Source organism: Cimex lectularius, unplaced genomic scaffold (assembly GCF_000648675.2).
Source record: "Cimex lectularius strain Harlan isolate CLEC.00 unplaced genomic scaffold, Clec_2.1 scaffold9, whole genome shotgun sequence".
NCBI classification, from domain to species: domain Eukaryota; kingdom Metazoa; phylum Arthropoda; class Insecta; order Hemiptera; family Cimicidae; genus Cimex; species Cimex lectularius.
In genome coordinates, this window is record NW_019392733.1 from 3,587,873 (window position 1) to 3,602,102 (window position 14,230).

Here is a 14,230-nt window from a genome sequence, read left to right on the forward strand (position 1 = left end):
TGAGAATTACATTAGCGTTATTGCGCTCGTTATTTGATATATATGTTTTTTAGAAATTTACGCTTGTTTTGGAATATTTTTATGGTAGAATATCGAGTGACGTCAAAATAATAGTCCACTTGAGATGCCCTGGCTATCCTTATCTCGGCGAAATGAGCGGTTGTCATGCTCTGTTGATTGAATATGTAATTTGCGTGATAACATTCGTTAGTTGTACTTCTTGGTTTTTGAGACGTTTTGGTTAATTTAAAACTTGTATTTACATTTTTTGGGATGGGGACGATAATCGGGACGTGCGGCGTTTATTTGGGATGCATGTCAAACGCCGTCTATTTAGAGTATCTCGTCAAGTGAGTCAATTATTTTTTCCATTCTGTGTGCAGAAATGCCACGTAACGTTTGGTTGTCTTGCCAGTTTAGACATTTGCCGGCTCTTGATTAAATTATCTATTTATTTTAAAAAAAATCAACACAGTTACATAAAAAAAAATCCATCTTCAATATCTCTCGATTCACCAAACACTAGTAAAACTAAACAAAAAACTAGTTCTAGTACTGTGATATATAGATCAATGGTTCTTGATCAGCAAGTGTGCTGGATGAACTAGTTCTGAATATGAACATCTAAGAATGTGTGGATAGGAGTCGGTGAACGCAGTGCAACTAGAAACGCAGGAACTAGCGCATTTGAGTAACATCACAAACAGTGTGCATATGGATCCAGTTCAACATCTAAGAAAGATCAAGCATTATAGATCAGAGTGTGCCAGATGGTCGCCATGAATGATCAATGATTTTGGTTCAGTGAGAAAATGCTGTTTGAACTCCAACCTTCTCAATGAAACATCAATGTATGATCGATGATTATGATGCGATGTCAATTCTGGGGGATCCATTTATACTGATATTAGCTCATTGAATTATCTGTGAACGTACAATTATTGCAGATCTGCTAGAAAGTGCTACATGAACTACTGAAACTAGCTCCTTGTAAAATCTGAGAATGACTAATGATTTTGGTTCAGTAGAAAGTGCTGGTTGAATTACAGCTTTCTCAATGAAATTTCAATGTATGTAGCTCATTGAAATATTTGTGTGTGACAAGTAACAAACCTTCACGCCCTTTGGACCAGTACTGCAAATTGGCACACAGCAGCATTTTCTGCAAAAAGCAGAACTGAACAAAAAAAAATGATCATGACACTGGATGAATTCACCAGGTGCAATACCAGGCAAGAAGTTTTTCAATAACTCAACCATAAAAACAAAAATCTCTCAGCACGCAAGAATTAAGGATAATAATAGGCTACAATAAATAATAAGGGAAGAGGAACTTTAGAAAGCACCCAACTACCTTAAAAGTAGTGTATTGTTTGAGGTTTGGAGGTAGTTGGATGTTTGGTTTTGAGGTTGAACTTAATTTGAAAAGTATATAGCTTTGATTAGGAATGTATTTTCAAAGCCCGTAGCAGGATGGATGTGCTAGACATCAACCTAAGTAATCAATGTGGTGTTGACTTTACAGGGTGGTCCAGCATAAACCCAAAAAAAATACACTACATCCTAAATAAAGTAAAACGCAACTAACCGAACTGTTCTATCCATCATTCTGACAATCCATTCGGAAATTATGAATTTGATGATTTTTTTTCCAAGATCTAGAATCTCTTTTTATTTTTTAAATAATGTTGTCTGTTTAGGGAAGATCCAGGAATTGGAAATTTAGTGACCTTCTCGAGCTTTTTATTCATTGCTGTCGTTGGTGTTTTATATACTTTAATATTCAGGACGCCAAAAAGGCAGATCCCTATTAGGTAAGTAATTTGAACTCTTCTATGAATAGTACAGCTTTGTATAATTTATGTTTCAATATTTAAGTAATAGATAATTATAAAGTTTGAATTTCTTTTGTTTCACAATAAAACAGACTAGAATGAGTATTCAGTATTGATTAGAATTAATTTTTCATATTTGGATTTGGCAAACAGGATAAAATCTTTTTATGTTTGTGTATTTTGTATTATGAAACATGAGTGAAGTGTTTGCATTTTATTAAAAACACAGGCCTCCATTGATTGACACTGATTTTTAAAGGAAAATGTGCACCTCCAAACGTGTCGTTTTCAGTTTTATGTATTTTATAAAGTATAAAGTAAATTCAGCTAAAATGGATGTGGGAATTTTTAAATGGGTCAAATTTGATAGAAATTTCTATAGTTGCAGAAAAATACAACATGAACACTCTATATGACATTTGCATAATTATTCTAGAAACCAGAATTATAATATAAAAATATATAGTGTTAAATAAATAGAATAAAAATTTGATTGGAGTAGTTTATTTTTTAATGTATATATATACAGGGTGTATCAGAATTTCCCAGCTAGTAGTAAGTTATTGTACAGGTCATTTGTAATGTAACAAATGCTTCTTTAAACCTTGGCAAATTTTGAACAGTTTTGGATGGTCGTTTCAGATCATTTTGATCTGACTATTTGACAGAAATTACTCAGGCCCAACATTGGAGACAGCAAGAAGACAAAACGCACCTGACAAATAAAAACACCAAGGATAATAATAATAAAAATAATATTTAGTTAAAAGAAAAAGTAGAATACATTTTTTTGCAAAGTAATTTACATGATGGTTTGATACAATTGTAAGTTAGGAAAGAGTAAAAGTAAAAAAATAAGGGCTCACTTTTTTTGGGGGGGAATCGAACCCACGACCGCGGCGTGTGAGTCTCTCATGCTAACCACTCGGCTACCGCGGTCCCCTAAGGGCTCACTATGAAAACAACTAAAAATGAAACAGATTCATTAAATACTTCTGTATGCCTTTGCTTTCCTGTTTTGTAACTTTTAGCATTGCTAAAATGGTGGGATTTTTGATTGACTTACTATAAAGTAGAAATCTTAAGTGAGATGGCTTTAAAGTATGATTTTTTTTTTGACAGACTTCCAAATAAAAATTACAAAATATGTTTTGAAGAATAAAAGCTCTGAAACTAATAGAGGGACCTTATGGTATACAGATGGATCTAAAATAGAACATGGTGTAGCAATCAAAGGCCCAAATTTTAACCTAGTGAAACCTAAAAGGTGCAGAGATATTCAGGCAGCTAAGCAGCACTGAAGTCTTTAGACCTTAATTTATGCGTAACATATCTTCTGGGAAAATGAATCAAACTCTGATGTGGGTACCAGGAGAATTGAAGGCAATGGGCATGCTGTCAAACTAAAACAAGCAGGTCTAGCTCTCACACCCTTTGGACGCCCCAAATCATGTTAAAAGTTGGATTAATTCACCAGGTATAAAATAATCAAAGAAATTCCTGAACATCTCACCAGTAAGACAAAAATCTATGTCTCTCTCAGCAGGCAAGAATTACCATGTAACTGCAGAGACATCAGAACATATCGTATGTGGCTATAAAGCTTTAGCCCGAAAACAATTTGGCCACTTTGGAAAGGCTACATATCTAAAGAAATTAAGTGGAGCCCCAGAAAGTGGTCAGCTACATCAAAGGTAACACTTTCTAAGGTATGAAAGTAAAGAAGGATCAATTCCACATAGATCTTCTAGGTTGTAGGAGAAGAAAATATTTCAATTACCAGTGACCCTAGAAAAAAAGTAGAACTTGCCCTCCATGAACTGGACATTCAACCAAGAAGTTGAAATTGTTTTCATTAGCACACATTTCTATGCCTCTTTTTAAAATATGACTTCTGTTTAAAGAGATTATACATGTCTTTAAAAAACCAAGAAAGATTTGAGTGGGTTCCAGTTTCACTAATAGAGCTATATATAATAAAAGAAAGAAACTTCACGATTGTAAGCAGAAAATGCAACGAAGACTGCTTCAATTCCAGGTAAACTTAGGTTGGATTTAATAGTCTGTAATAGAGTTCTGGCCAAGAAGAGGGATTATCCAAGGAAAACCCCGAACCATGTTCTCACATGTTGTTAATCTGGGAAATTTGTGGGAAGGATAATTAATTACTTTTTGTTTATAGTTGAAGTGAAGTATGAGGGTAAATAGAAAAAACTGAGTTAACTGTTGTTTCGATGGTTTTTCATTGGAGTCAATTGTTGAAAATGCCAAATTTGACTGGCATAACAAAAGATCATGCATAAAAAAGGCATAACAAAAATTGATCCATTAAAAAAAGTTATTTTAGCAGACCGACTTACCAAACCTTGAGCTTTGTATTCCGGCCAAAGTCTTTCAAAATCAGCGGTGATAGACACAACAAAATGTTTGGAAACGACCAAACTACAGGTTCATAACCATTTTTGATGAAATATTTCAATTTTTGGAGATATTCAACATTTATTCAATTTTTCACAGTTAACCTCTATAAAAATGATCATAACTCATTAAGTATCTACTATAGAACAAATCTGACAATACCATTCAAAAGAAAACTAAAGCTTTTATAAGATGGCAATGTTTTACCTAGTTATCTTAAGAAATATCACGTTTTGTGACTTAAAAAAGCTGATAATTTTATACTTGTGATCTGTTGTCAATGCTTTATGATTCATGACCATTTTTTATGTGAGGAAGTGGATACATTTTTTAAATATTAAATTAAATATTCATATTCAAGTGTTTTGCAAACCTTTGCTTGTCACCCATTTCTCACATGTTTTGGGTCAACTATAAAACAAAAATAAAAATTGATTTCAAACCAAAGTTGTAGTTTAGAAATAGTAAACAAAAAGTCCTATGTTAAAAAAGGGTTCTGTTGATTACTTGGATTGGATTAATTATATTTGCTTTAAGAGTTAAAACCCTATCTTTGTATGGAGGACAATTGTAAAACAAATGAAAAATAATAAAATGTCAAATAACTCAAAAGCATTGGGAACTACATAGTTTGTGTATCTGTTGAAATTATTGTTCCAATAACTGTGCGATCCTCAGGCCTCCCAATGAATTAAATATCTTTGATGTTAACCCACATCTATCCATTGATAAAATTAGTTATATTATTTTTGTATACAAAGCGCTTTTACTGTTCTGTTTATTTCAGGAATTACATGCTAGTTGTTGTGGTATTTTTCACCTGCAATGTGTGCAACAACATGGCATTTAATTTTAAAATTTCAATGCCATTGCACATGATTTTTAGATCCGTAAGTACAAATTTTTTGTTTAGCACATTTAATCCCTTTTTATTGCAATTACTTTAGTAGTAAACATTGAAATGTCTCACTTCATCGGTCTGTGTCTTTCTTCCTCTTTGTCCATAATAAAATTGATTATTAGAATTATGTATTTATTTTATTGAGTTTCTGCAGTAAAATAAGCTAAAGGGGAAAATTGTGTTTGTATTCATCTTGGTTGTTCACATTATTACCTACTGTGTCTAAACTTGTTCATTGATAGAAGCTTGTATTTCTATGATTTTTTTCCCCTTCTGTTACAACTCGTTGCTTTAATTTGTTGTGTGAAACGCATCCTATGACCTGCCCAATTTTAAGACAGCTTTTATACACATAGCATACTAAATTATAGTTAAAAGGAAACAAAACCGACTAAATGTATATCGTTGTAAAAATATTCAGCTCATATTTAACATTAGAGATTAAGAATTTTTTAAATTATTAAACAACTGTATTGTCTATGATTTTAGGGTTCGCTTATTACAAATATGCTAATGACAATTTTAATATTAAGAAGAAAATATGCATTATCCAAGTATCTATCTGTTGGGCTAATCACTTCTGGCGTAATTTTATCTACGCTCGCATCAGGAAAAGAAATGGTAAATATATATTCTAAATACACACAGACATACATATAATGTTATAATATAACCTGCTAAAAGTGAATAGGGATACTATTAATTTTAATTTTAATTAAATTTACCGATATATTCTTGTTAGTTGGATAAAATATGGATAAGAAATGGCAGTAAAACTGAGATTTAAACAAAATCATGGTTAGATAGTTATGTGTGTTATTTATACATATATATCAATGTAAAATAATTTATATTCTATTTTAATTTTTGTAGAAAGATGCTGATAAAACTGTCGAGGACGGAAGTTTTTTCTTGTGGCTTCTAGGTAAGAAAAATACTTCTACTTAATGTTAGTTTTCTTTGGTATTTGCAAGCTTTATTGTTTCAATATGATCCCATCTACCAAATGAACAATGAATCTATGGAATGAAGAGATATGCATAGTGAGGTTAGAAACATAGGAGGAAGCTTGAAGAATTCTTCTGAGGACTTTTGATTGGAATGCTTGTATGGGTGTAGTGGATGACTATGATGCACAGTTCTGCTCCATATGCCCAAATAGGAAGGGTTAACACAAACATTTGCTATCCAAGTATAAGTCCTAACTATTACACTTGTGAAGATGTCAGAAATTTTTTGTTGTTGGCATATAGTCTAGGTCCGTTTTTTCCCTTTTTGACATAAAAGTAATTTGGGTGCATTTGGTCCTTGTTCTATTTCATCTTTCATGTTTTGCACCAACCAATCATCTTGAGATGTTCCTGGATATTGGCAGTGGCCAGTATGGGATTCAGTTTCATAAATATTGCAAGGTGGTGTTCGAATGGATTGGCCGTTCAGCAATGCTCCCATCAAGTATTATAGTGGCCCTGAATTCGAACCCGACATACATACAAATGTTACAATCCTCCCCCCCAAAAAAAAATAATCACCAGCATCCCAAGGGTTACATAACCTTGTAGTTGAAATATCCTTGTTAAAATCAGAAAATCATATTATTTTGTTTTAATAAAACAGTTCTGAATTGTACAACAAACTATTTAAGACATAACAATTATGATTTTTTTTAGGAATTGGCCTTTTAATATTTGGACTGCTGATTTCTGCTTTGCTCGGAATATTTCAAGAGCAGTTGTTTAAACATTATGGGAAACATCCATATGAAGCTTTATTTTATACGGTAAATATTCAATGTGTATTATTAATATCAAATTTGAAGAAGGGTGAGTAAAAAACAGCTTTAGGACTAATTTAATTTAATTAATTTTGTATTTAAAGATGGATCATGTAAAAGTGTACAGACATCTCTTTATGTACGTTTTGGTAATACATTTATATTTCACATTAAATAACAATTGAAATAAAAGCACATGGCATTTGGCCCAGGCCGCATGGCTGAAAGGCAGGAAGAAAGCAACCCCCCCCCCGGTCGGCAAGCTGCCAAGGAGGCTATTGCTGCCACCTTGGTTTTCTTCGCCTCATGTTTTTTTTGTTAACAAAACTTGACTCTCCAGTAGGAGGGCCTGGTGATCTTACATTTTTTCATGGAACTTCTCGGACTCTGTTATCATTCTTCATTAGCCCTTCCACACATGGAGAAAAGCCTCTGCACATGTTTGTAAATAAATATATTGTGGTCTATATTGGTACCAGATATTTTGCTGAGGACCATCACTATTCACACTGACTGGACACTTTCATACTATATGTACAATTAAAATTTTGGCGTGCATATAATAAATACGTTCATACAATATGTGCAGATAAAATTTGGGAAGTCACTGGGGTGTTTGATATTAAGCCAGTGCCTCCCACCTTTCACTCTTATCACAATTGTCCTAAAAAATAACCTAATTTGGTGGTTATGTGGGACACTTTATTTTTTACCGCAAACTTGCCTAAACATTCTCAAACAATCTCACTAATAAATACTTCATTCAATATGATAAAATAATTAACCTAGTTTGGTGGAATACTTTATATTCTGCCAAAACCTACCCATTTGTTCAAACAATCTCGCTAATAAATACTTCATTCAATATGATAAAATAATTAACCTAGTTTGGTGGAATACTTTATATTCTGCCACAAACCTACCCATTTGTTCAAACATTGACACTAATAAATACATTAATACTAGATTGGAAAAACCACATGTAGAAAGTCATCAAATGTGACCATGTGCATTTATCTGTTTATGAATAGTTTTTGCTACAATGTTGTGCCTTAGAATGTTTTGAGATTCATGGCCAGGCCACACCTTGTTCAGGTTCGCGCCTATTGTTCACACTCGACCAATAAATATTTTACAGTTTTTTGGGCATCTTCGTGGCCTTTTGTCAATTAGGAGATGCCCATGCATTAGTCTGGTGTGGCTGATTTATAGTCAGGTCATCACTAGTCTTTGATTTTTGTACATGTTCTCCATGGCCCACGCTTTTATTGATGGTTTTATCTCTTTTAATTTGTCAGTCATTACAGCCCAGCAGTTTTGCTAATATTCCCAACATTTTTAAAATAATGTTTGGCATCTGCTGGGCTCACAAGAGAAAAACCTACTCTTTGGATTTATTTTTGTACATGGACATCTTTGTATGGCCTTATCAGGCTTGATATTTTGCAAATGCATTGTATTTATAATTAATTATTCATCGGGACTTTTAAGTCCTGCAATAAAGTTTATTTTTATTTTTTCTAATAAATGTAAACCTTTTAACCAATTTATTTTCATCTTTGATAAGTCTTAAATTCACAATGGGACCTTTGTTCTCTATCTCTTATTAGATTCACTATATTTTAATAGCCTTGTAAAAAAAAGTTTACTTTTAGAATGATATGTGCTAATATATATTTCTATTTTACAGCATTTACTGTCCATTCCAGTTTTTGGATTTTTTTCCAACAACATTTTGGAACACTTTTGGCTGGCTTTAGATAGTAGGCCAATGGGAATTCCAGTGTTAAACATTCAAATACCCTTCATTATATATTATCTCATAGGAAATATGGTAACACAGTATCCTTTTATTTGCAAAAACATTTTATACAAAGTTCATTCTTCTCCAAAAACAAACACATGCTATAGTATGTAATACTTAAATTTTTATTTTTCATTTTATTATTTTTAATATTTAAATGCAAAAAATTGGCTGTAACTAGATTTCTTACTATTGGCCAAAGTCAAAATATTATGTCTGAACTAATCAGCCTGTGACGTTTATCTTTTTTGTTACATACAATCTTGATATTCAATTGTTCAAATTCAAGTGGAATTATTCTTTCCTTAATATAAATTAAGATCACTTTGTATAGGTTCTGTCTACTTCTTGGCGACAGAAGCATCCACACTGACAGTTACGCTTGTAATAACGCTGAGAAAATTCTTAAGCCTAATATTAAGTATAGTTTATTTTCAGAACCCATTTACATTGACTCATTGGTTAGGGACTTTCTTGGTGTTTATCGGTACAGTAATTTATTCTGATATTCCACAGAAACTTAAAAAACATTAATTTAGTTTAGTCTAGTTACTTCCATGATAAACCTTTCAAAATTTTTGTTTTTTTATTTATTATGAGAATATTTTAATCTAGACAATTTGAAAATCTATGGAAAACAATAGGAAAATTGATGAATATCAGTGGTTCTAATTGTATGTTATATACAACCATCTCCATTTTATTCATTTCTGATGAATGAAATTATCTCTTTTCATTCCCTTTCTTTTTTCATTTTTGCATTTTTTTACTTTTGTTTTGTTAGTTGTTTTATACATTTTAAGTTCCAAACCAAAAATAATAAATAAGTCTAGCAGATTGATCTCAAAATGATTTACAACCTTTAAAGAAGTTGGGGTTTGTACTTTTACAAATAGAAAAATTTTTAAATAAAATTATCCTGCTAGAAATCTTCATTTATCACAATTGGTTTATTTTCAGGGAAGGAAATGCAGGAAAAATATGCACTGTACAAATTCTTTTTCTATTGTGCAAAAATGTGCCTTCTTTATGTGTGATTTCAGTGTATGTGGTATTACAGGGATATGGTAAATAATTTTATTATTCATTGCATTTGTTTAATAGCAGTATCAAATTATCAACTGCCAGACTCAACAGTGTACCTTTATTAGGAACATACTTTCCTCTTTTATTCTTGACCACTTTGTCTTTTTAAGATTGAGTTAATGTGTCCTTATTGTCATACTTGATCATTATCATAAAGATTTTTTTAAAATTATTTTATTTTAAAGAATATCAGTTCATAATTTCTCTTAAACCACCATATTGTTTGCCATAGTGTTGCGATTTCATTGTTACTTGTACTGATTTTTATTTTTATTTTTATGTCATTACATTTGCATGTAGTATTGCTATTAAATTCTGTGTATTAGACAAAAAGAAAACCTGTCCATCATATTGGTAAAGGACAAAGTACACAAGTGGCTAAATGTTCAAAAACTGAAGGAAAAGCTCAATTTTTTGAAACTTACCTATGACTGTTAGTATAATTTTTGAAATGTTACTTTATTTACTTACATTGTATATTTTTTAAAGGTGAAAAAGTTTTCTTACACTTTGGGGTATTGATACACTAATTGCACTATTTAATCAAATTAAACTCGAAATAGGGAAGTAGAAAGAAAATAAAATAAAAAGGAACAACTAGCGATATTTATCCTGTTTTATGTGATCATATTTACACAGACAAGTTATTTTTCATTTTGTCCATTGGTGTATACTGACAAAGGTATGTGGGATCATGGATTTCAATGAAACCTTTTTTTATTATTTTAGTTATACTAGGTCAAAAAACGTTAGACACGTGTTTGACTGTTCTTGCTAGTGGAACCTAGGAGATGAGAAAATATTTTTAAAATTTGATTTTCTGCATTTGTTCGTATGTATTTATTATTATTATTTTTTATATTTTTTTAATGGAAGCTACCAACAATGGAGTCATATCAGCCTCCAACACACTGTGAGGGCCGATGAGGTATTCTCTATTCCGCCACAACCCACTCACACATACTCAACACTCAAGCTGATAAATACGACACATTCAAGACACAAAACAGAAAAATTGTAACCTAGTGTGGTGGGTCTGTGGGTACTCTACATTCCAAATACCCACTCACACATACTCAACACTCATGCTAATAAATATATTCATATCATATAGGAAAACCACATGTGGGAAAGCATCACATGCAATCATATTAATTTATTCGCTGCAGGTATTTGATCAACTTTTTGCAGCCGTCACTGCTGTGTTTTGATGGGTGTTGGTTTGCGAGTTATTGAACTCATGCTGAACCGGCATAGGGTAACTTATTGGGTCCATCATCAACTTGGGGGGTTTGTTGAATTACTCTAACGTATTTTGGCATTGTGCCATCTTCAGAAACTGTCCATGGGATACCCACTCAAAGTTTTACTAAGATCTAAAAAGCTTGAAATAGAATATTTGCCATCTTCAAAACAATCAAGAGAATATTTTATGAACTCCATAATTGATTTCTCTGTGTTTTACTAGCCATATTGGGCTTCACTAAAGAAAGAATTATTTTCAAAAACTTTTGAGTGAATAGGCAACAAAGAAATGGGCCAATAATTGCTCATCACATTGAATCACATTTTTTAAACAGGGGGATCACCAAAGAACTTTGAGGCAGTCAGGAAAAGTATCTTTGTACAAGCTTTCATTAATTAACAAGAAGTGTTACTATCACAGCTAATTCAGGGGACAGGTATAATAGGTATATATAGGAATATTGTTTATAATATAGTATATATAACTCCTCCTTAAGAATAATGCTTCCCGTGGGGGGTCGTCTTTTACTACCTTTATTGTTTGTTTACTTTTTGTATAACTTCAGTTTTTATGTTTTTAATTATAAATATTATTATTAATAATATTAAAATATAAAGAAATAATGTCCATAGGCTTAGATTAACATGTACATATGGTGTGATATTATTTTTTTTCATGAAGTTTGGAGAAATATGAAGAGTAAAATGACGAAGCTTGATGCTGAAGTTGGAGATTTGTTTCGGTACAAATGTGAAGTTGAAATTGATGTTTGGTTTCCCATGGCTCGTTGTCCGATAGATGAGTGGGTGTCTTTTGTAGATTTCTCTATTGCCTGGTTTGAGCAGAAGTATACCTTCCAGGATTTTTGTTTCAATTGTGTTGTCTTGTGTGATCTTGATTTTTCCTGGCGTGGTGATGAAGGTGCATAAAAATTAGTTGATTTTCGGAACGAATATCACGTGGTTGTTTTTCATCTGAAGTTCAGTGTAGACATAATGTGTATTGTTTCCGTGTAAGATGATTTCTTTTTCGCAATGATGTTGTTGATTCGATATTAAAATTTGTGGACAATGGCAAACTTTGTTGTTAATAAATTCTTCTGTTAAATATTTTATCTCATTTCTTTTGGATTTAAGAACATATTTATTTTCTGGAATAGTTGTTACTAATTTCTTGCCAACTTTTGTTGGAATAGGTTGTAATTTGTATAATTCAAATTTATCTTCACTTCATAATGGTAATTGCAAGAAGTAAATTATTTGATTTGTTTCTATTTGACTTTTAACATATTTTCATATTTCACTTCTAAGGGCAACTTAGTATATTATCAGTTCTCCTTTTTCTTTCATTCCTCAATCTTTTTTTTCATTCATTTTTTAAATTTTTAATATTACAGTTTTTATTTTCTTAAAATTATAATTTTAATTGAAGTTATTATTAGTGTTTATCAATATATTATTGTAATTTATTGTGATATTTTGTTATAAAATTAATATTGATTCACAGTATGATTACAAGGTGTACCATGTCCAATTCTAGATCTTCTTTCTTCCTTAGACTGAAGTACAAGTAGGTTGATGAAGTTTGGGACTGCAAATTAATGGTTGGTACAGTTGTGGTTACAATATTCTCTTGAACACCTTTGCCATCCTACCGACTGCGCCAATTATGGATAATTATTCGAGATTTTCTTTTTTAAAAAGTTTATTTTAAAAAGTAGTAGCTCCACCGATATACATTCGAGGAAGTACACAGGATCGGTTCATTATTAAGTCACCTCGGGTTAAGGGGGAGAAAAATGTAATTGTGCTTAATTGATATCTGATAAGCCGAGTGCATTTTTCTGTGCAAATAATGCTATAACTAATATTGTTTAACCTAATATAAAAAAGTTTCATTGAAAAACATGATCCCATGTACAAGGGCTTCCCTTGTGAGTGAAATCCTACAAACTTTGTATTATATATATATATATATATATATATTATATCAAAAATTGAGTATTTCAAATGCTAATGATTGATTTGTTACATCTTGTATCTACCATGATAAAATTAAAAAATGTAATTGACTATGGTCTCAGTGATTTGTATGAATTAATACAATAATTATTAATAAGTACGTCCATGTTTGTCGATTCTAGCATGAATGCAAAATATGGATAATTTGTACAGAGTTCTGTGCCTCAGAGTCCATAAATAAAATTAATAGGTCAAAGACTAGGCAAATTAATTTAAACAATGAGATTAATGTAAATGATCTCTGTTTGTCCAGATAAGGAAATAATTCAACAAAGAAACGTTTAATGAAGATTGTGGGTAATAGAATAAATTGAAATTATTTTTATGATTGTGTAGTATTATTAATTTAAAGGTGTATACACAGAAATTTGTTAAAAATAAAACATTTTTTAAAATAGTCATCTTTTTTTTGTGTGTGAATTCCAATTTTGTCCGGCAATCAGGCACATTTTGGCATTTCTCGATTTTCATTGTGGATTTGTTATCAATGCAGTTCATGCATTTTGGTCGCCTCAAATAATTCTGGTTTACTTGTATTTACTGGTACAAATGACCCAAACCCACAATGAATTATGTAGGAAATATACTTTTTTTTGTTATAAATAAATAAAAATTAATGTTTTTTGTTTTAGTAATTTGAAACCTAAGAGGCCTCTTCCTTGTTTCTCCGCATCTCCTTATTAGCACATTAATATTGCCATGATGGCCCTGTAAATTCTTTAATGATCTTTTCATCATCTTCTTCACCTCCTTCATGCTGGACTTGTAATGAACAGTTTCTAGTCCATTGCCCCTTTTGTCCATCTTCCATTAGCAAAGCATTACATACCCTGCCCATCACCATTTTGATGATTTCACAGTCTTTTTCACGTTATTTGCTTTGGCTTTTCTTCTAAGTCTTCTTTTTTCTGTCAAAATTCTATGTTATATGGTGTTTTGAGCTGACTTGTTAACATCCAGGTCTGTGTTCCATAAATCAATGTTGATGTGACATGTCTTAAGGTGGTCATTCACGATCGCTCCCAGCAGTCCAAACGGAGCGACGCCATATCAAAAACCATGTGAATGGCAAAACTGAACTGGTGTGCTGGGCTACACCAAATATTCGACCGGTCCAAACTCCATCGCGCCACTCCAAACATCTA

General features: G+C 31.8%; 1 protein-coding gene across 1 annotated transcript; it reads left to right on the forward strand.

Annotated features, from left to right (window-relative positions):
• The first annotated feature begins 152 nt into the window (after nt 1–152).
• Nucleotides 153–13,661, forward strand: LOC106665372 (UDP-xylose and UDP-N-acetylglucosamine transporter-like). Its single transcript, XM_014391755.2, has 8 exons — nt 153–350; nt 1,701–1,814; nt 5,041–5,143; nt 5,644–5,775; nt 6,028–6,079; nt 6,825–6,934; nt 8,619–8,770; nt 9,053–13,661. The coding sequence occupies exons 1-8, from the start codon at nt 274–276 to the stop codon at nt 9,264–9,266; spliced, it is 954 nt and encodes a 317-aa protein (XP_014247241.1). The 5' UTR covers nt 153–273; the 3' UTR covers nt 9,267–13,661.
• The last annotated feature ends 569 nt before the right edge of the window (nt 13,662–14,230 follow it).